The sequence below is a fragment of the Pezoporus occidentalis genome, unplaced genomic scaffold, assembly GCF_034315485.1.
Source record: "Pezoporus occidentalis ecotype Australia unplaced genomic scaffold, CSIRO_AGI_Poc_V1 ctg147, whole genome shotgun sequence".
Taxonomy (NCBI): domain Eukaryota; kingdom Metazoa; phylum Chordata; class Aves; order Psittaciformes; family Psittacidae; genus Pezoporus; species Pezoporus occidentalis.
The window spans coordinates 214,032-238,179 of NW_026913284.1; the positions used below are offsets into that span (position 1 = coordinate 214,032).

Sequence of the window (24,148 nt, forward strand, 5' to 3'; positions counted from 1 at the left end):
TTAATATTTCCATTTTTGCTTACATGCCATTTAAAATGTTTAATCACCGTTTTAAACCCATTTGTACTGCAGAGTGACTGTCATGTACTATTATCTACATGCAGAAGCAAACTAGAAATTGAATGAACATTGAGCACTAATATAAAAATATTATGCTGCTCTCTAAATGATGGAAAATGTGAAAGTTAAGAGGCAATCATGGACAATGGGGCATACACTTGTAAAACAGAACGAGAACACAAAGAGAAAAACATTTGAATTTTTATATGGGTCAATTAATTAATATAAAATGCTGATAAATTTTGCAAAGGTATTAGGAGCTAATCCGCTTCCGTATTAAAAGCTTCATAAAGAGTTCCATATGAATGTGAGTTCAGTCCTAATTTTATTGACCACAAGCAAAATAAAGTAACTTTCATGGATAAAATCAGTCAATTTTTATTACATATTTTTTCTTCATATTTCAATAAATATAGTATTATTTTTCAGCATGGCTTTCCACATTCACTTTAGTGACTAATGCTTTACTGACAATGGTCATATCATTTCAATTACAGGATACAACCACTTGTAGCTATTTCTGGTGCAATTAAAACATAAAAATGTAAAAAACCATCTCTCCTTAAGATGGCCATAAAATGGTTGTTGTTGCTAAATCTATAGTTTATCTTCACTTATTTTTCTCAGTATTAGAGAGGAAGGAAGAAGAGTTTTTAAACTTCAGACATGCAGACTTAGAAAATAAATCCATTTAGAAATTTTTCCTTATAAGTTAATAACCCATAATAATGTGCCCCTCCTACAGAAACCTAAATGAAAGTATTATATTTCTACTCCAGAAAAATAAAGCATTAATTAGTAAAAGTTCGTTTACCTTTCCTTAAGTAGTCTCTCATTCTACTGATTTTTACCTGACTGGAATTACTGAGCCATGGTCCTTTCCAACCCAAACTATTCTATGATTCTGTATAATACACCTGTGTAGTACGACCAGTTGTCTTCTAAAGTACTTAAAAGCATTATTTGTTTCTAAACATCTTTTTTGTACTGCACCACCTGCCAAGTAAAGATCCTGACATTTCCTGTTTTAACATGTTTGTAAAATTAATATTCCTTTCCACTATTATATGTATGTGAAAGAGTGAATCTACAGCTCATTCACATGTGTATGTGAGCTCACACACTTTCATATGATGGATGCTGGGGTAGTTGTTGACTGATGGCCATGCTTATATGGAGTGTCTGTGGATCTGGGTATCATTTAGCATGATGAAAGTGACTGTTTGGCTTTAGTTGATTAAAATTCATGGATATGTGTTATTTCAAATTGAAGCTCAACAAAGGCAAAATCATATTCAAGAAATTCTTGGCTTTGGAGCCATATTTAATGTTATGTTGTAGAAATCCAGCTATTGTCTACAAATGTCAGATTATACCCATTTTATCTGTGCTGCCCAAATGGATTTTTCTCCTGTTTGGAACCAATGTGGTGGTTTGTGTTAGGATGAAAAATAGAAAAAGCATAAAAGAAAAGAAATGTCTTATGACCTAATTGTTGAGTTCCTCATTTTCTTATGTTCCTGAATTTACTCAGGAACAGAGCCACAAAAATCCTGCAAGACCCAACAAAAAAATGTGGTGTTACACTGTAAAGTTCAAGAATACTTAATTGGACAGGGAAAAGGAAGAAATAACACCATACATAATGCATGGTACAGTCTAAAAAAGACTGCAATTTTGTTGATAGAGGACTTTCTGTTGGGAATGTTCATGTGCTATGACCAAATATAGCCCAAGGCCTTGGGGATGATACCCTCATTCTAACAGATTTTATTTGCTTTTCTTCCTATTGCCTCTTTAAGATTCAGTGTTCTGTTTGTACAGATGTGTTTCAGATACTCCATGAGCCACCTGAATCAAAATAATTCAGTTAAGAGGGTGAGTTTTAAGGCTTTTTATTTGCTTCAGTGAGGAATCTCCTTCACTGAAAACATGATGCTGGTACATACAGACTTCTCTCTAATCTGCTTTTTATATACTACAGGATCCAGACAATCTAATGCACAAGCGAAATATTTCATTTCCTCCCTCACAGCAAACTAGGGATTCAGGCTAAATGTCAACATTTTCCTTGGATAGTTCTGAACAAGTAAAATACGTTGTCAGCTATAAATATCAAATAAACATATATAATTTAGTGTCTATTTTTTAATAATAAAAAATTTGTACAACATATATAGTTATTTGTTTTTATCTTGCCAGATGGTTAAGCACCCTGCCTACTCATGCTGATCAGATGTTTTAGTATACTGGGACTTTTAAATAAGTTTAATGGAAAATCAAGTTTTTACTCTATCAGACATGAGAAATCAATCCTGGGCACTTGTAAGTTTCTAATAGTTCTCAATCTTATTTTTTTCAAGGACTGTGTTGCAATGAATGCAGACAATAAGACTTCTAAAAAATGTAGATGACGTTCAAGTGGCGAGGGCCAAGATAGTTCCACTGTTAAGTGAAGTAGCCCAGCTGCACAGGAACAATGGAGAAAATAAAAAGAAATGCACAGGACAAAATGAAAACATTCTACAGCAGGTCTCAAGAATATCAATTACTCGTTTAAAATACCTTTCACAGGAATTTTGTGCCTATTTTATTTGATTATTAACGTTTAGTGGTAACTCAAATACAGTACCCTACAAGTAAAAGCTGTGTTTCCGCATTTGCCACACTAATGTGAATTGTGGATGGATTTTACCCTTTGGTATTTCAGAGGCCTAAAATACATGAAATGACTGAAATTCTGAACTCTTCTAAGCACTGGTTTTGTGAGACCTCTGGGATTTCTAAATTCTTTCCAGCACGCCTCCTTCTCAGCACAGTGTGTGATGTGGTTTTCCAGCAATGCAACACAAACTTCCGAGCCAGATTCCCTAATCCTAAATTCTTTGCTTATACACAGAATTGGCACCAGGAAAACTCCCTAATGAAGAATCTCTGCAATTGCATTTGTTTGTTGTAGTGGATTTTTTTTGTGTTTTTTTTTTGTGTGTGTTTTTTTTTGTTTGTTTTATTTTTTGCGTGGTTTGTTGTTGTTGTGGGGGTTTTTATTTATTTTTCTCTTTTTATTTTTTTCCTTAATGTGGGCAAATTCTATGAGTTTTTAGATATGGGAAGATTGATAAATATTTAATAGCGTCCACTGAGCTATTCTAGGAATGGCTGCCAGCTTTCATTACTCCTAACAGTATGTTATCTGACAGGTTGTGCAAGCCATCTGCTGATAATTTTAAATTAAAGGCAATACTACATTGAAATTTAGCAGTCACTACATTTGTAGCAATCTACAGGTTTGCTGTTCCTGTTTTGCCTGCTCTCCCTCTGGGTCCCCCAGCAGCATGCTTAATCAGAGCAGATGGCATCAACTAAAAGAAACAGGCTGGCTTCATTTTACTAAGGGAAACCTGACACTTGGTAAATTGGTCTTTGTCTGCCTCTGGGTTTCTTGTTTCTATAAATTTCATTGAAGACTTCATGGATTTTCATTTTAGCTGTGTTAAGCCTTTGAATACAGCCGTAACAGCTCAGTCAGCGTTAGCAAAATGCACTCAGGTTATTGCGGGTTATATCTAGCTCTTAAGTTACAACATCATCTATATGAAAATCTACCAGCAGAACAGTCCTGGCATAATCATCCTCATGTAACACCATTGTGAATGTCTTCTTGGGAATAACTGTGTACTTCTGTGCTTCAGTTGATGTCACTTTATATTTGATAGCTTTATAGTAGCAATATGCAGACAGGTTTAGAAGTTGTTTCAACAAAGTATACTTCTCTGCTTTTTTTTTTTTTGAAATCAAAGTTACTTTATTTTTTAATAATTATTTATCTTTCATTTCTGCAATCAGGATTTCAATTAGTTATACATTGATTTCATCAGCTTGAAATGTATCTCCTTAGAAATTTATCTTATTTTGTCACTAGCATCACTCACTGGCCCAAGTAGTTAATAACTGGGACCTTTCCAGGTTCCCTTTGTTTGCAATAGAAACTTATGCTAAAGCCAGCTATATTTAATGTAAAACTGTATTTACATAGAAAGTTAATGAAATCTTCCCTTTCTGAACCTGGAGGAAATAAACAACTTCAAACTTCAGACTCCTCCTGGCATGTTCCCAAGGAGCCCTTTCTCTCTGCTGTATTGTCTTTCTCACAGGATTTCCTTGTTTTCAGTGGAATTGTATATATTCAGCTTTCCAAACCAGCAGACTCGTAAGAGTTGTCCCTTTCTTAAAAAAATCCTTTACAGTGTTGATTTTTAACCTCGTTCATGCTTTCTCATGAGAATCAATAATATTCTGCTAGTTTTAGTCTTTGCTGCAGAAAGATGTATTTTCCCCAAAACTTCCATAAATATCTTCCAGGCTAAAAGCACTATGGTTCATATCATCAACAGGACAGTTAAATCAGTGTGGAATTCCTGGTTTAGTTAGATTTGGATTGTTTCTACTTTGAATTTACTGTCAACTTCTTTTCATTTTCATAATGTTAAGGAATAATAGAGTTACGAGTTTATTCTGGTCAGTGAGGACCAGACATGTATGACATGTCTGGTCCTCTCTGCTGCATTTCTGTCACGATTACTAAAAGCAATACTACACAGGGTAAGTCTATGGCCATTATAAATTCATGTTGTATGAGTAAGTTTTCTTATAAATCAAAATCTATAAAAAACCCCTATAATAATAAAAAATTCCTGAAAAATAAACTGGACCTAAAATTGAATGTAAGTCTTTTACTGTTTCTCTCATTATATTAAATATATAATAGCAGGAGCAAAAGAGGTATGTGGGGTTTTTTTTGTTTGGTTTTTTTTTGTTTGTTTGTTTGTTTGTTTGTTTTTTAATTCTTTAATCTTTTTCAGTCATTTTGGGTTCATGGGAAGCAGTATTTACAGAAGAAAATGCTACTTGAAAATTGATTAGTGTTCCCACCAGTTAATTCAGGTCTTTCTTATTCTGTGAAAACAGTCTTTAAGTTTTAGAAGTGCTCCTGCAAAGCTTGCATTGCTGAGCTTTGTTCTCTTCCACTCTGCCAGAAATGTAGAGTAGCCATTTTATAAATGTGGCCTTGTCTAAATCTGACTCTCTGGGAAATTCTCATTGATTATTCCAGTTTAGTTCTTCGTTAATAGAAAAGCACAACGTATGACTTCATCAAATGCTCTACAACCCACAATCAGCTGATGTTTTTTAACTGCTATGTATCTTGTGTGACAGCTGGGCAAACACAGGTGAAACTGGCTATAATTGTCTAGTTTGGTAACTTTGCATTGCTAGAGCTGCAGCTATCAGTATGTAATGACACATTTGGTCCACTCTTACATATGTGTATATATGTATAAGTAATTTTAATATGCAAAGTATGTACTGGGAGAAGAGAAAACTTGCTGTCTTCCCTGTTTGAGATATTTTGCTGACTTCCTGTGGGACGTGGTCACCCAAACTTATAATTACTTTGTTAAATAATCTTTATGTAACTTACAGTATTTAGCCCTGTATTTGAAGCAGCTAATATGAAAGCAGAAGGACTAAATAGTGACAATTTAGGGACTCTAGAAGATTTCTGGGATGGTTAGCAGCTGGTATTTAACAATGGGAGAGTGATTATAGTTTCTGGCTAGGTTTTAAAAAAGTGACTGATGATTCTAGGCATTAGTGTTGTGAAATTCCAACTTGCACACGTTGTAAAAAATCATGATTTTTCAGGAAGGAAAGAGTACAAAAGAACCCAAAATGAAGATTCTTCAAATCACAAATTGTGTTTAAAGAGGGGGTGCATTTATATAACTAGGATTTTTGAATAAAGCAAAACCTAGGGAGGAAGTTCAAAATTGGAAAGCCTGTGACTGTGTGGAATTTTCTTATTTTTCAGACTAAGGCTTACAAAGTCACCATTGGAAACTATGACACAATGGCATAAAATTTTCCACAACTTTTCACATTCTTTTTCATGTTCCTTGAATTTGAAAGGTCCACAAAACTTCAAGGATATTTTTAATAATATTTTAAATTATCAGTAAACTTTATGAACAAAGAATTCTGCATCAAAATATATTCCTTTAATCTATATTTAATGTAATTATGACTAATTTGACGTTTAGAATTTGATTGGATTGTTGTGTGCCAGAGCTTAGAGATTGGAAAGCAGACAAACACTTCCCATCATTTGCAGCTACTGCATTAAACAAATTTATGTTCAAATAATTTCTGGCAGCACCATTTGGAATATGAATAGAAATGTTCTGTTACAGAAAAAATTAGGGGGGCACTCCTGCAATGAATACTTTTGCACTGTCTTGGGATTTCTTACTACAGTATTACATTGCTAGATTATGACATTAGACTTTTATTAAATTGTTTTTGAGATATTTGAAAAAACTTAGCAGGAAATTAATTCGGAATGATTGGATACAAATTCAGTTTCTAAGCTAACGTTCGTGGGAATCTGGTGATGATGTTTGACTTTGCATTTTAGTCTGATTTTCCTTTGAATGTTTACTAATATTAATATATTTTGAAGTTAATAAATTGATCGCTAAAGTCACTTTTCTTATGTGTCAGATAATGATGCATTACTTTACAGTGCCTGGATTTCAGAAACATCTACATTCAGTAACCTGTCTTCATATTTATCTTTTGGTGTTTTTTGAAGAATAAGGATAAATTTGCAAATTTTGCTTTACTTTACAGATGACTTACGCTTTGGTGAAGATATAAGAATATGTAACGCCCTTGTACCTTACTACTTAATTGAAGATGACTGATAAGCAGCAGATATATGAAGCTGTAAAATATTTCCCTTTTAGCCTGGTCTGGCGGTGTTCAAGGTCAGGCTGGACAGAGCCTTCGGTGACATGGTTTAGTGTGAGGTATCCTTGCCCATGGCAGGGGGGCTGGAACTAGATGATCTTAAGGTCTTTTCCAACCCTAACTATTCTATGATTCTATATTTGAGCCTGCTCAGCTGCTTCTGATGGAGAACCTCTACAGCTGAGAAGGATGGAAATGAGGAAAGCCCGTCGGACTGCAAATCAATGAGAAGTGTCAACAGGAGAAATTTACTTTCATAGAATCATAGAATAGTTAGGGTTGGAAAGGACCTTAAAATCATGTAGTTCCAACCCCCCACCCATGGGCAGAGCCACCCCACACTAAATCATGTCACCCAAGACTCTGTCCAACTCTGTCCTGAACAGTAAGACCTGATTAAGGAGAAAAGAGAAGGAGGACCCTGACTAAAAGCCAAGCAGAAGCAGAGCACCAGGTGTTGGAGGCAAGGATGTGTAAAGCAGAGGGGAAAAGTAGTTCTCAGCCCTGGCAGAGTGTGCTGGGAAGAGTGTGCTATGTATCAGATGCTAGATAATGGGAATAGGAGAAAAGAATGTCAGAGGAGTAGAAACAGTACAAAAAGGCAATTAAATTAATGCATTTACATGGTCTATTAATGTTTGGCAGCTGAAAATATGTATTTCTGTAATATCACTTTCCCTGGAACTACTCCACGCCCCTTCTTCCCCCCTCCCCAATCTCCCTTCCCTTCTGGGAACTCAAGGTGTTCATGGTCTGCATTTTATTTGTGAAACTAAGTATACAGGATGGATGGATGGATGGATGGATGGATGGATGGATGGATGGATGGATGGATGGCAGATCAGACTAAACAAAACCTGGTGCTGGTTAGCTCCTTCTTAACAGATATCCAAGCAGGCCAAAACAATTTTAGTCTGTTCTTCTACTGATTCCCCTACCTGATGCTGCTAAAATACCACTGGCAGTATTGGGAAACACTCTTTTAGCTGAAAGTGGGGAAGTGATTAAGGTATTGTGGGACTCTGCAGCATTAACATAGCAACATAGGAGCCTCTAGGCATGGTGTGTTCTGTCATTGTGGTCACTAGAGAAAGCAAATGTGGTTCCTGTCTTTTCCCATCTGCTGCTTCTGCATTGCAGGGATGGGAAGGAGCATCGAAGTGAGACGATGGTTGCTTTATCTCAGTACAGTGCTGTCATAAATGGATGTTAAAGTACAGCCTCAGTGAGTTGAACCTGGCAGGCTCTGGCAGTGTTTTGCACTGGCAGGGAGGTATGAGTCTCCCACAGGAGGGCACAGGTTTCATTCTCTAAATGTTATTCAAAAATCCCCAATAGTGTATTGGTAAAGAAAATGGGTCTAGTTTTCTCCAAGGCACCCGTATTCCAGCTGTGTGATTCAAAACACATTTTGAAATAACAAGAGGAGAAATATACAAAAGTTGATCAGAATCAATGTCTGACTATTTTGCTATGTTCAATAATTCTTTAATTCTACCTACAAATACAATGAGAAAGTCTACCTTTTTTCAGTTCTGAAGTTTAAGTCAAAATTCGTTGGCTTTTTACATCTTTTTCAATCTGTCTCGGAATTAAACACAATTAAAAAACTCCATCATACAAGTAACCTACTCTTAGAGGGAACTGAAAAGCAGAGTACAGTGTAGCAAGTTCAGACATTAAAAAGTAAGAGAGACTATAATATTCTCTTTGCAATGCAGCTGCGGCTAAATGCTGATTCGCACGTTAGGACTCAATTAGAACCATTCAGATGTGACCTGCATATTGAATAAGGATCACCGGTATAGTACTATTGCTAAAAAATGAAATTGCACAGTGCACTTCAGATCTAACATACCACACCTCTGCAATTTTAGATTCTACAGATGTTATAGAAGAGCTATTACATCTAAATTTTTATAAAATGCCTGTAATTTTGTTTCCTATAGAAGATCAGTTTGATACTCAGTATGTTTATGAAGCATAATATAATATTGCTATAAAAGCAATTGTCTTTTAGCCACTCAAAGGCAAGAAATATTCAGAGAAATTTCTATATAAATGTTGATTATTTCTGTTCTGAAACCAGTAAAAATTGATTTAAGATACTGTGGCCACCTTATCACAGATTATGTGGATACAGTGCCTGCATGAGTCAACTTCGAACATTTTAAACTTCAAAAAGACCTTAGTATTGATAAATCCAGCCGATTCACTTTCAAATAAAATGCAATTTGCATTTGACACAAAGGATGGGTTGTGCAGGAAAGGCCCCTAAGAAGTTTTGTGTTAGTGAAGTGGTGAACTCTAGGATAGTTACTTTGTGCAGCATTTCCTCACCTTTTGGCAACATTCTTTCTATGGAAAAATAAAAAAGATGAGTGTCCTCACTGATACCACACAGCAAACAGAGACACATCTGGTGTGCTGGCGGTTATGTCCTGAGGTAAATGTGCAGCCCGCTGGTGGCATGTGTTGCTTCCCAGGTAATGTCCCATCCAGTGAGGCCCACCAGTTGGCCAGCATGCTGCCTGCCCAGAGGAGTGTTGCCTCTCTGGTTCTTGGCATGTCTCACTAATACAAAAAGCCTGTGCTGCATGTGATCAAGGTGTCAGTGCCATGGCAGAGGCTTGGGCTGGCTGCAGAAGTTTTACGGTAAGAAGAGCATGTCTGAGAATTGTGAAGGGCTCCTGGGAGGCATTGAGTCGGCTCCACTCAGGCTGTGCTCTCAGCCCTCATGGACACTCTGACATGTTTCCCACCCATGGGTACTGCTGCAGAAACAGTTTTTTCTGACCCTGCAAAGGTAAAACAGAAAACTGTGCCTCTGACTGTGTGAAAAGTTCACTACTTTGGCATGGAAGACACCACAGAATTGCTTTCTTCTTTATGTGCCAGACTAGAAGGAATTTTCTGTCCAGTGCTACCTGACAGATACCTGATTATCTGTCCAGTGCTACAGATCTGCATCTAAATATCCATCTAACATCAGGTAGACACGTAAAAATGCTGTGCAGATACTGTGACATTACACACGTGCATAGTGTCTCTGTGCACACTTGTGTAGGTGCAAGCTTGTATTTGATTTTTAATAATTATTAATGCGTGAAGGTAAACCTGCCAGTCCTATTGAGTAGATGGTATTAGGCTTGTTCAAGTTGTTTTGTTTTATGATTTGTGTTGTGTAGTGTTTTTTTCGGAGGGGGGGGTGGTGGTGACAGGGGGAAGGCTGTTTTTTTTTCTGTTGTTCACCGCTGTCTAGTGATAGATGGGCAGCTTTTCCCCAGAGTGTAGTGAAATAAATCATACATCCCTTATAACTAGATGATAAACTGAGGTGCAAAACCTAAGGTTCTTGCCAAGGATAATAAACAGACACAATAAGAGAATCAGGATTTTTGAATTTTGGATTTCCAGACACCTCTATGCAAAAAAGTTGGTCTGCTTAGTGTATGGTGCTTTAAGTGGTGTAGACAGAAACTCAGATTTTCTGAGTAGAAGTGTGTACCTTAGCCACTTGGTTACTCTCTCGTATTGTTAAGGTGGATCTACTAAGGGTGCTCTTTTGAAATTTACACCTCCTAACAGTGAAGGAACTTTTCATTCTTGGAATAGTGCAGGTTCCTTGTATACCAGGCTAGGAGCTTGGAATAAAAAATCTGGAATATTGATTGAATTACTTACAAGTTAATATACATGTTCACTTGTACATAGAACAGTATCTTGTAGTTTTTTAGATATTGCTGTTAATGATAGCATAATATAGGTTCTTGAATCATTATTTTTTCAGTATTTTCATAATTCTGTTTCAAGTATACTGATTTATCATATTGACAATGCTAGTGAAAAAATCAATTAACACATGAAAGCTGTAAGAAGGTTGCTGCCATGTACAAGACCTGTCTCACTTTTTCTACAATGCTATCAAAAATGGATGCTGCTCATTGCATCACACATACACTGACATGTTTTCTGCAGTGCAAAATAATCTTTAAAGATGTGTTAAAGAGAATGCATATTAGGAGAACATACTGGCAGACACTTTCATTTTTAATCATGCTGCTTTTGTATCCCAGACCATCGCCAGAGACCATTCATTGTTCCCCTTGCTTTTTTCACTTGTGTTTTGATTAGGTTACCACTCATATCTGAAAATATTTGTCAGATTCTTTTCCACTGCATTTGCTTGCAGCAGGCACAAGAAGCCAACACATTCACTCTTAGCTTTAATTTCACTCCCTGGCAATGGGGATTACAGCACCTTTAGCGATTCAACGTATAGTGTGTGAACAGGACAGGAATCAGTCTGTATTTGGCTTTGTTAGCCCTACTATGCTAGCATGAACTGTTAGTAAAACCCAGGTTTAGTCTGTGACCATGCAGTTTTAAACAAAGTGAACCTGTGTGCACCTGAGTAGCTGTGCTCTAATAACTGCTTTGTAGAATTGAAGCCCTTGTTAATGTAATCAGCAAATATAACTCCTGATACATCCAGGAAACAGTTTTGTTGAGCCAAGCAAGCATGATTTCTCTGCAGTGCATAAATATAACAATTATTTTACCTTTCAAATAGATCTTGAAGGTATTTTACTTCAGCACCTACGCAAATGGAATTAGAAGTAGAGGACTCACCCCAGTTCATTATTCTATTCCTCTCTTCTAATTAGTTGCAATCAGTTAACCACAGTCTTATGCAAAAAATTCTTCAAAGGTCAATACAGGAAGTTATCAGATTTTTTTTTTTTCAGACATTGTTCCTGGTATCTGTAAACTTCTATTGTAAGATTCATGTAGAATTCTGTACTGATAAATGTTCTTAATCATGCAAGTTTTATGACAAAGCTATTACATAAACGATGGCTTTAAAAAATATATATTTTCTTTAAAAAGCCCTGAATCCCTCGAAGTCATACTTCATGAGACATTCCCTGTTATAGCTCTGTGCTAATGGCTGATTCTATATATCTGCACACTCTCTGATGGGGCTGGCTGGGTTTCTGTTGTGTAGGGTGTTCCTTGAGTCAGAGATGTAAATCAACCCACTAAAGCGGAAAATCAGAGCAACTGATGAAGTGTGTATGAGGAAGAAAAATATTATATTATTTCCTGGCACTGTAAGGAATACAAGCCTCATGCTGAAATATGCTTGAATGATAGCTCTTCTGAAATATTTGCTTACCAAGAAATGAGATCCATTCATGCCCAGTTTTTCTATAACCACAGCAGATTCAGGCATTCCAAACTGAGGTGAGAAAAAGTAGAATTATTACAAAAGTATAAAACTTGACATTTGTAAACAAACTAATTAATATTTCCATGCTCAAATACTTGAGGTTGTGGAAATTTTTATACTATTTGACATGGATAATTAGAAAAAGAGTATTGGAGAGAATAACTGTAATTATTAGAAATAGGTAGTGACTCCCACATCAGAGATAAGATACAATATTACTTCTTAACAAGAATATCATGAATGAAGTAGACAAGATGGAATTATAAAGCAGCAAATGTAACTCAAATGGAACAATGAGCCCAACAGAAATACACTGTGGAACTTTAATTGCTATGGAGTAAGAGGAGGCCAGCATCAGAAACAGGTTAAAATGTAGCTTGTGACAAAAGTCCATCAGTAGCTGTGTAATCAGTTCAGAAAGTGGTTATATCACTGACTGCTGGAAAATTAAGGCTATCTAAGAGAAAGGTCTGTTACATGTCTGTTTACCAACCTCTCTATGCTCTGGCTGGTAGCTTGGTTTCAGCACCAGATGACTGGGCTAAGTGTGTTTTGCAATTCCCATGATAGATGGGCATTGCTGGAAATAATTCAGGTTCAGAAACAGGATTTCTTTTCTGTAACATGGTTGTGGTGTTTTTTTAAGAAAGTTGATGTTGATTATAAATTGAAGTGAAACAGGAATGTCTGGAAGTAGTGTCTATGACGGAAAGCTTAATAGTAATTTGGAAAAAAAATGCACACACTGGATTTCCTTTTTTTAAAAGTAGCAAGGAATGGAGCAGGGCTGAAGATGTCCCAACAATCTCACTGCATGTTAGATGGTTTAGCCTGGCTTTTCAAAGAAATTACAGTGTTATGCATAGAAAGGGGAGATTTAGATTAGACATTAGCTAGAAATTTTTTGATTCGAGGGTGGTGAGACACTGGGACAGATTGCCCAGAGAAATTGTGGATGCCCCATCCCTGTCAGCATTCGAGGCCAGGCTGGATGGGGTTTTGAATACCCTTTGGACACCTTTGGGGGATTGAAACTAGATATCTTTAAGGTCCCTTCCAGCCTAAACCATTTTATGATTCTGTGAAAGTGGTAAAAAAATTACAACTCTATTATTTAAAATGTAGCACATTTGAAATGAGCTTTAGTATTTGTAATGCTTAGCGGTAAATTTCTGTAGCAGTAATTACCAACTACTAACACAGAAATATTAGTGAAAATAAATTCTTCTTATATAAATATTCCTATATGGCTTTTCTAATATTATTCTTTATTTTTACAATACTTAAAACTGATCCCACTTAAAAACAAAGTGTATTTTATTTACTTTTTTGATATGAAAATTTCGTATTCAGAATTTCAGATAATTTGTTTTGCCTATAAGCCAATATGCTTGAGTTTATAAATTGTTCTTTTGTATGAGTAAGAGAGTTTTGCTCATTCGCAATACAGATTAGATCACAATTCAGAGGAGAGGGTTACTGTGGGTGTTGGACCAATGGTTGGTTGTGGGATGTGTTAATTTACCATCAGTTGCACTGATGTTGGAGGATAGGAAAAGAATCAATGTAATGCACACGTTCTGCTCTTGGCTGTTGCCCATCTATTTCTAGTTATTTGCTTTATCTTCAATTATTGACCATGATGGTTTGCTTTTGTGTTTTGTCTTATGCTGTTAATCAAGCATGTAACCTTTGTGTAAAGTAAAATTAGATTTTTACTCTATTTGTTCTATGTTGTTAGCTTGTCAGACAAGCAGATGTGTCACTCCTGTGTTTAATAATGACCACAGAACTTTTCATTTTCTAACGAATAGATTAACTCCACAGCATTAAGATCAGTGCTAGGGACTAGACTACATGTCAAACAGAGGAAGCAGATAAACTGAATGCAACATGGAATATCTCAGTGTAATTGCAATTATAGCATAGAAGCAAGATAACAGGGAAATACATGCACATGGCTAACAGGTTTCCATTATTATGTTCACTTACTTTTGAGGAAAAAAGTAAAAATTATTTGATTATTTTTTTAGTAGTGAAGTTGTTAATTTTATGCAAATGCCTTTCATGAGGCTGGAAATGGCTAGTTAATAACTTTTGTAGTTATGACACACAAAAATCTGTCTTGGAAACATCATTAAGACAAAGTTAAGGACATGCTAAAATTGCACTGCACATATGCCTTGTACATGTATGTTATGGCACCAACCTCAGTATACCTGCTCTAGAAGACCCAGCCTCAATCACAGCATGAGAAGCTGATGTGACTTTCCTGAACCGCCCTTTGATATATTGTGTTCTGTTTAGTGCTCACTGCTTGTCTTCTATCTTGTATACCTGTACTGTACAGTATTCAAACCTTCTTTGAATTCAGAATTGTATTTTTCTTTGTTCTGAACTGTTCCACAACACCCATTTTATTGTCCAGTTGCTTCAGAGACATTAAGTAACTGGGTTTTCTGTGGGTTTTTTGTTGGTTTTTTTTTGTTTTGTTTTGTTTTGTTTTTTGTGAGATTAAAACTATTAGTAAGGGGGATTGAGGGGCATGATAAAACTCATACAGTATTCAGTGGTTTTGTATGCCTAATTATAGTTATTTAGGATCTGTGAGCTATACATGTATATTTGCATATTCAATATTTTGGCATTTTTATCTTCTGAGCAGAGCTGCCACTGTGGTTGCAAATCTCACCTCTCACCACTTCTGCAAATTGGAGCCTGAAATTTCAAGTCAAGCTCTCAGAATTATCATGTGTTTTCTGGTTGACTTTCATGGCTTCAGGTTAAAATGCTGGGGTACTGACGGAATCTGATATTTCAAGGCAGAATTAATCAATGTCACCATGAGTTCATTCTCTTTTTCAGCAAGCACTGGCGTTGCACACCTTACAATTTCTGTAATGGTCCAAAGTACTGCCCAAACATACCAGTTTCTCTGTATCGAAAGAGGAAGGCTTTTGCGAATGGAAAAGGTAGTACATGAAGAAGCAATTACAGACTATCATGGTACGTATGTAAAAGAGGGTAAATTCAGGTTATAGAGGTAATCCCAGCTCTGTCACATTTAAGTGCTTGTTTCTGCAACCTTAACAGCATTATTTTAGGGTTCATGCACATGTATGGCCAGTCTTGGAGCAGGGGAGATCTAGCGCAGGCCCCGGCATGTTGGCTGACTGTGGAAATGATGGTAATGTCTGGTGCTGCGGCCCTCTGGAGAGCTGGTAGCAGGAACTGAACAGCTCTGTACATGGTGGCTGCAGGCAAATGGCTGCTACTTCACAGTGCTACTCTTTGATATGCAGAATGGCCAAGTACTTAATGTTGGTTATACTGTAGTAATTAGATCACTTAGCTTATTTAATCAGTGATGCAAATGTAAGCATAGGCTTTAACAGCTTTTTATAAAGTTGGAAGATTCTCTCTTAGCAAGTATGAAGCCAGTAGTTATGGTGTGCCTGCTGAAATTTCCCTGGAAGCCTCTGAGTTGTTGAACAATTGTGATTAATTTTCTGCCTTGTATTCTGCTGTAGAATTGCAGGGTACTTTAAAATCATTATATCTTCTGTTAATTAGTCTGATTTCCTTTAAGCTGAAAGGCTTTGAGCTAATTAATCCTCTGAGTAGCTGTTCACAGTAATACGTTCACAGTTTAGCTGATACATTATCATTATGGTATGAATTAATTCTATAGAACAGATCAGCTTTCTCAGTGTGGGGATAGTGACCCACCTGTGATACATCTGGATTGTAAAACTCTGGGGTTGGTTTGTTTGTTGGTTGGTTTTGCTTTTTTTTTTTTTTTTTTTAGTCTGTACATGAACAAGCATATTTATTTCTGCACAAGGCAAAATGGAGAAATAAAAATATATCATGGACATTCTAAACTTTGGCTTATTTTTTACATGACTACAAACTGGAATCTTGTAGAAACACTTCATTACACTGCATTATTTTCCTTGATAAAGAGTGTATGCTCCATCAGTTGAAAAGGGTGAGAAAACTTAATGACACATTCTCACTGTTGGTGTAAAGCAGTTAATGGATCAGTGCTACGTTTAGAAGTAGGATGAACACAAGACAGATAAATCCTATATATAAAAATTGTATAGACAAATTTGCATTAAAAAGACCCAAACCAAACAAAACCCCAAAAGGAATGTAAAATGAGACCACATATCAAAATGAATGGAGTTTATTGTGTAAGTTAACACAGGTAGAAGTCTAAAACCTGAGTCACAGTATTCAGTACTTACAAGGAAAAAATCTGATACTAAAAAAGAATGTATCACAGAGGATATATTTTATGTATCTTGGAGGAGATTATCCAAATAGTAAAAGGATGACTATTTTGTGCAATTCAGGTTATTTTACTTATGCTAAAAATGACACTGCAGAACTAGGAAATGTACAGACAAAGGAATGATTTAACACCCCTCTGCCCAAAAAAAAAAACCCAAACCAAAAACCACCAAAACACCACCAATAAAAAAAATCTCAATTTAAATCTTAAATTTAAACAATATCTATCAACTACTATTGGTATATATGCATTGGAAAGAAAAGATGAACAGTAGATTCTTATTGACAAGCTATAAATTCTAAAGCAATAATCAAATATAAAATCTAGACCCACTTTCAGTGAAACATTTATGTCTTCCCAGCAGGAAATAAATTGGGGCATTAAATACTTTTTCTATTATAAGAAATATCACTGTAAGTGAACATTTTTATATGATTTGTCATGTAGAAGATTTTAGCTAGCAGCTCCTACTATGAATTAGATTTCTATAAAAAACAGGAGAGCACCAGGAAATACGTAAAATTAATAAGTTCTTGGGGATGACAATTGCTGACTAATCTGTTTTCAGTACTTTGGAATATCTGTGCTAGTTTTAAGGTAAGATACCTGTTTTTCAAAGATAAATCCAGTAAGAGCTTCTGCTAGCTAGACTGGGCTGTCTAAAGTGTTACCTATACATTCAGTACCTGTCTTAGGAGATCTGCAACTTGAAAAGCTGTCCAGTTCTCAAATTCCTCTTGAGATGGTAGTTTTGTGGCCATGTTGCTATCCAGTGAGAAAGACTTGATCTATGAGTAACACTGAACTGTTGCTTCACTGGTTTTTACTGAGCTGTTTTAGAAACCCTAGGAGGAAGTCCTTTTTGCAATTTTTTTCCTGTTTGCTCACTTAAAGTGAACGCCTATAAAAGATGATTTAGGAAGTACCAGTAATCTTCTGTGACTCTTTCCAGTATAAGGAAACTGTAAATTATTATATCAACATATACAAATATCTGTCATCACTGAAATTAGTTAAATTCTGCTGAAATTGGTTATAAAACATTTCTGCCATCACCATCTTAGAGGTTTAAATATGGCAACTCTTTCGTCAGGAATGCCATCCAGAGGGACCTTGACACGCTTGTGAGGTGGGCTGATGCCAACCTCATGAAGTTTAACCATGCCAAGTGCAAGGTCCTACACCTGGGTCAGAGCAATCCCAGGCACAGCTACAGGTTGGGCAGAGAAGAGATTCAGAGCAGCCCTGCAGAGAAGGACTTGGGGGTGTTGGTTGATGAGAAAGTGAACGTGAGCCGGCAGTGTGCGCTTGCAGCCCAGAAAGCCAACCGTATCCTGGGCTGCATCAAAAGGAGCATGACCAGCAGGTAGAAGGAGGTGATCCTGCCCCTTTACTCTGCTCTCATGAGACCTCACCTGGAGTATTGTGTGCAGTTCTGATGTCCTCAACATAAAAAGGACATGGAACTGTTGGAACAAGTCCAGAGAAGGGCCATGAGGATGATCAGGGGACTGGAGCACCTCCCGTATGAAGACAGGCTGAGGAAGTTGGGGCTGTTCAGCCTGGAGAAGAGAAGGCTGCGTGGAGACCTCATAGCAGCCTTCCAGTGTCTGAAGGGGGGTCTATAGGGATGCTGGAGAGGGACTTCATTAGAGACTGTAGTGATAAGACAAGGGGTAACAGGTTAAAACTTAAACAGGGGAAGTTTAGATTGGATATAAGAAGGAAATTCTTTCCTGTTAGGGTGGTGAGGCACTGGAATAGGTTGCCAAGGGAGGTTGTGGGTGCTCCATCCCTGGCGGTGTTCAAGACCAGGTTGGACGAGGCCTTGGGTGATATGATTTAGCATAAGGTGTCCCTGCCTATGGCAGGGGGGTTGGAACTAGATGATCTTAAGGTCCTTTCCAACCCTAACTATTCTATGATTCTATGATTCTATATCTATACAAAACCAGTTAGTAATAGCTGTCTCTCCCCTAAGCTGAACTCCTTGATCCAGCTGCCTGGATTTGCCTTCAGATTGTATTTGTTTTGCTTGTGGGTTTTGACATATTGTGCAGTGGTGTTTAGACATTAAAAACAGAGCTCAGTTGCAGAAATTTTACTTCCATATTGTCACATCAAAGAATCACATTCTTTATTCCCTTGATTATAATTGCTGCTAAAAACAAATTCTCAATAAATTCATTCCAGTGCTACATTATCTTTTCAAAAGGTAGGGCTAGCATAAAATGCTTGTACAGAATCAGACCACAAGTTCATCCAGCCTGGCATCTTATTTCTGACTGTGGTCAGAAGTGAGGTACCTAGGAAGCTGTATAGAAACAGGGCAAGCATGTAAGAATTCCATAGTATTCTCCCAGTTGACAACCATTTTGAACTCAGGGACTTGCTGGTTTGGGTGTAGTTTCTACATATGCTGCATGCATACTTATGATATATGCTACACCAATGATTCCTAATTTGGATCCATGCCTGTTGTCCTTTAGTGAGGGAGATGTGCAGTGGTCTGGGCAGGCACAGCCAGGAATCACTCCTGGGCTGCAGGAGGAGAAAGACAAATGTTTTTATGGGAGGCTGGGGCTCAGATGGAGTTAAGAGGGCGGAGAGCAGATGAGGCTCAGGATGGGAACTTCTGCCCTTTCCCACCCCTGTCCCTCCAGCCATCTCCTCTGAGCTGCATGCCTGCCCCACTCACTGCCCTTCTCTGCCTCTTCAGCTTTAACACAGAATGAAGTTTGGGGGAGCAGCATATACAATTCTTAAATTGGAGAGGGGGGGCAGGGTGCATCTTCTAAAATGGAGCAAGGGGGAAATGCTTGAGACATTGCTTTATAGAATGGGCAATAAAATTGCAAAGATGCAGCTGCAGCTGCTGAAACAAACCCAGATTATTTTGCTCAGCAGTTCTGAGTCACCACAACAGGACAAACATAAAAGCTTCCATAAAAGGCTGGAGACGAAGGAATGTTATATTCTGCTTTCCAGTTACTCTTCCTGTTTTATTTCCCAGTGCAAAATGGATTTGGGGCACATGTTCAAAGATTAAAGTGTATTTCAGCTAAGTTGAAATGTCTCATGTGCTATCCTTCAGATTTTCTTGCATGGCTTTTTTGCTGTTAGAGTGACTGACAGGTCAATTGCTGCCAGTTTGCTGTCTTGTGACTGCAGAATATCGAATCTGGCAAAACTCAACTCCTGGAATTTCAGAAATGCAGAATTGAGATAGAAGCTCTTGCAACTGAAACTTGGCTGCCTCGGGATAATCTCCAAGTGCCTGGTGGCACACTGTAAGAAAAATGATATGGAATTCCGTAGTGTTTCATAGTGGTTAATGTTTCATAGTGTTGGCTGAGTTGTTCCGAGGGGGAGGGGAGGGGGTAACATCTCCCTGGATGACAGGAGGGAGTGATACTCTTTTACTGTGTGCAAGGACCAGTGGAAAGAGGTGCAAGTATTCCTCAGTAGATTTTGTTTGCCTAGTTTGAGAGCAGGAGTAATTAGTTGTGTCAGCTTATACACCAGGGTCTTCATGTATGGTGGAGGTGGGAAGCAGCTGTGTGGGAGATACATCAGTTGTAGGCTTAATGGCTGCAGTGGGGAAGCAACAAAATAACAGATGGCATCAGGTGTGAAACGTGAATTAAGGTGAAGCACAGCAAAGCTGCTATTTATGCAGTGCAGGCTGGGTTTGGTCATGGAGTAGGTGTAAGCAGTTCAGAACATCTCAAAGGCCAATTAAAAATAGTGTGCTAAGGATTTTGCAATTCAGTGCATGCTGCCAGCAGTACCTGCACCTCCTCTTCCTACGATTGCCCATTAGGCCACTAGCATTTGCAGAAATACTGGCATGCCAGGAGCTGCTCCTTGCTGCCTGCTGCCCTCCACTGTCACATTCCTGCACTGCCTGGTCGTCTGCAGTGTGAGCTGAAGCTCTGCCCTGCCAGCTCACCCACCTCCTGTGCCCAGGCCTCCCTCTTACCCACCTGGCTTACCTCTGATTGCTCTGCCCCAGCACTACCTTCTGTCTAATTCTTCTTTTGTTGCCTGTGCTGACATTGCCTTAATTTGTATTCTGGCTTGTAAGGAGGGTGTTCTCAAGAGGCCAATGCTTATGGAGTTCACCTCTTCACTGGGAGAGAGAGAGATCTATTTGGAAAGGTTATATTCAGTTTTGGGTTCTGAAAGGGGCTGTAGCAGAAGTGATTGAACCACGGGGACTGTAGCTCACAAGAAATATTTCGCCATTTGTGTTTTAGATTAAAAATGATGACGACAACAACAAAACCCAGCAGGCATGTGGGGAGGCTCATCTGAAATCCTGTAGCTAGTCTCTTGATGCTCATGTTGATCAATGCTGTAGTTTTGTTTCCTTAAGTGTGTGCAACAAAAATGGAGAAAATTATCATGCACTTACACTTGCTTTACACTGCCCTCAAGGGGATTATTTCAAGAATTGTTGGCTAGAAGGACCCCGGATTTGATTACCGATTCTACTTATTTACCTCATATTTCTAGTTACTCTGTGCAGTATATCACTTACATGGAATCCAAGTAAATATATGTGCACTTGAACACATGTTGGCTGTGGGGGAAATCTTGAGCAGAATATCCAGGCTTCAAGTCCACCAAGTGAAGACAGGCCACAGATTGTTTTCTTCAAATGTCCAGGTGCCTACACATAACTTTCAAGCAGATTGTAGAGACTTGAATAACAAGCACTAGCCCTGGGCAGATCATGCTCATTTGCTACTGAATATTCTCTGGAGCATCTTGATCTGGCATGGGTACTGGCAGAGTCAAAAATTTGTTTGAGTAGAGTCAAAAATGTGTTTGGGTACATGTGCAGAGTGTAATGTGTCATTTTAAACTTATATCTAACTGGACATATTAATATTTTCATCCTTACTGTTTAGTTTCACTTCTCAAAAAAAAAGGACAGAAATCTGATTCTGTACATTGAGAAATTTAATTTTTTTTTTCTGGAGCCCTAAGTAAAAATGATGTCTAGTACATGAGAACTACCAAATTTCAGAAGAGTCGTAGTTCTTGTGTGCATTTTATACACCACATAATTTGACCTGAACAGAAATTCACTCTCATGCATAACTTGTATATAAAGCAGAGTTAACACACCTTTAAAATATATATTTCAATGTTTTTATCTTTTTTTTTTCTACTTTTTAAAACATGCAAGCCACATAAAATACATGTTTTTACAGGCTACCGCTTCTTGGAGTTTCATAAAGTAAGTTCTCAGTTTGTGGTTTCATAGAAACAGTTAATAAGCAATATAAAACCTGATTCCTAGATCATACCACTGTCATCTCTTACTAAACACTAAATACAGCTATGTATTTTCATGAACATAAGCGCTAAATGTGTTAAACTTATTTCAAAACTTTCAAAATCAAGTTCTGCTTTGCAAAAACCCATAGCAGCTGCAAGCAACTTATTTTACTGGATGTAACGCTGGAATACTGCTCCTGGGGAAAATATACTTGAACAAAATAACTCAGTGAACTCAGTGAAGCGTTACTGTATATAAAATATGAATCATTGTCACTGCCTTTTTTGCCCATTTTGTAAAAAAATAATGAAAGCAACATGACCTACCATATACTCATTTTTCTTCTCCCAGGCACGCGTGCTGGAGTTGGTTCCAAATAAGTTAAAGGAGCAGTTTCTCATGTCTGTTCTTCTTCCTTAAACTGTCCCATATGGATTTTGTTGTTGTTAGCGTGATTGACAGGCTTGGCATTCATAGTGGGTGGGAAGAAAACATTCTTAAAGTAAAAAGCTAGAATAATCTCATAGTCTGAATAAGTCTAAAGAGAATGTCAGAAAATGAAGGCTTACTTACAGCTATCTGTGTAGAAGTTTGATAAAGTTTTGCTAATTGGTTATGTCTTTTTTTTTTTTTTTTCATTTAACAGGAAATAAAAATAACACAATCAACAGAAATCTGGTCTGGAAGGGACCTCAGGCAGGGCTTCAGCAGAGGGGCAGGATCACATACAACTAGACCAAAATGGCTCAGTCTTGGAAACCAGTTTGGTAGCCTGTTTTTCTAACTGGGGATTCAGGTTCACCATGTCCATGGGTGGCACAGCAGGAGGAAGAACTCTAATATCTGTGCTCTACTGCTGGAGGGTGCAAGAGAAAGTGTCTGTTTATAAGGATAATTGCTGTCTAAACTCCATATGGGCGGGACCTGGACATCTCTTCGCTGAAGAAGCAAACCAAGTTTCATTAGCATTTGTCCATATGTAGAAATTTAGGAAACTTGTTCAGTCTTTTCATTCTCAGCACACTCCAGTTTGGATCCATCTTAATTTAAAAATAGGGTGGCCAAACCTATCTCAGTATGCTGTTCTTTGTCCTGTAGTAGCCACTTCTGTCTCTACAATATTCCCATGTACTTTTGAAGTATTCTTGCTGTTCAACATCCATGTTACTAACAAAATGAATATGATTAACGCCAAAACAAATCCCAGTGCGACCCTACTTGAAACATGCATTGAGTATGAAAGTGATTTGCAGATATTTTCTCAGTGTGAATCAGATGTTCATTTTGATTCGGAGAAAACTCCAGGAACAAACTTGCCAACAGAGTTTCAAGTTGACAAGCAGGTACTCTTTATTGCAGAGCCGGGAGACACGGGGAATAGCTCCTCCTAACGTGTGTCGCTGTATTGCCATGCAGGCCATCCTTATATGGCCACTGGGCATATTGCATCATTTTCCAGAAAGTTTCCCGCCTGCATACAAAAATGTGATGGTGGTCTTTAAGGGTCATTTACTTTTCCCAACAATCTTCATAACCAGCTTAATTAACATTACAGACATAGCAATCATCCTGTCCTACTTCTCAGCTAGTTTAACTGCTCCCATCCTGGACATCAGCTAGTCCAGGATACTCCCCAGTAGGTATTTTCACCAGCTTAGTGGGTTTATTAACGCCACAAACATAGCAATCATCCTGCCCTTCTACTTATCAGTTAGTTTAACTGTGCCCATCCTGGACATCTGCTAGTCCTGAGGCAAAGAAGTCATTCAGAACCTCAGCCTTCTCCAAATCCTGTGTAGCCAGTTCTCCCGAGAGCTTCCTGAGGAGGCCTGTGTTCTCCCTAGTCTGTTTTTTATTTGCTATGTACTTGTAGAATCCCTTCCTGTTATCCTTAATATCCCTAGCCAAGTTTAATTCTAACTGGGCCTTAGCTTTCCTAACCTGGTCCCTAGCTTCCCGGACAACATCCCTGTACTCTTCCCATGTCACCTGTCCTTGCTTCCACTTATTATAAGCCTCTTTTTTCATTTGAATTTTCCTCAGGAGCTCCTTGTCCATCCAAGGAGGTCTCCTGGCCCTCCTGCTGCACTTCCTTCTGGTTGGGATGCAACACTCCTGAGTTTGTAGCAGGTGATCCTTGAATATCAACCAACAGTCTTGGGCCCCCCTGCCCTCTAGGGCTGTATCCCATGGAACCTTCCTAAGCAGGTTCCTGAAGAGGCCAAAGTCTGCTCTCTTGAAGTCCAGGGCAGGTAGCTTGCTGCACGCTCTTCTCACTGTCCTGAGGATCTCAAATTCGAGCATCTCGTGATCGCTGCATCCAAGGCTGCCCTGGAGTGTCACATTTCCAAGGAGCCCTTCCCTGTTGGTGAGCACGAGGTCAAGCATGGCACCTCTCCTTGTCGGCTCCTCTATTACTTGCAGAAGGAAGTTGTCTTGTACACAATCGAGGAAC

General features: G+C 38.1%; 1 protein-coding gene across 1 annotated transcript in view; it reads right to left on the bottom strand.

Annotated features, from left to right (window-relative positions):
- The window catches only part of BLNK (B cell linker), a 105,699-nt gene extending 82,871 nt beyond the window's left edge, over positions 1-22,828 (bottom strand). Inside the window, 4 exon segments of the mRNA XM_062610489.1 lie at positions 12,050-12,112; positions 17,090-17,191; positions 18,645-18,717; positions 22,049-22,828. Coding sequence (XP_062466473.1) covers positions 12,050-12,112; positions 17,090-17,191; positions 18,645-18,717; positions 22,049-22,164 — 354 coding nt within the window. The 5' untranslated portion in view covers positions 22,165-22,828.
- Positions 22,829-24,148: the final 1,320 nt, after the last annotated feature.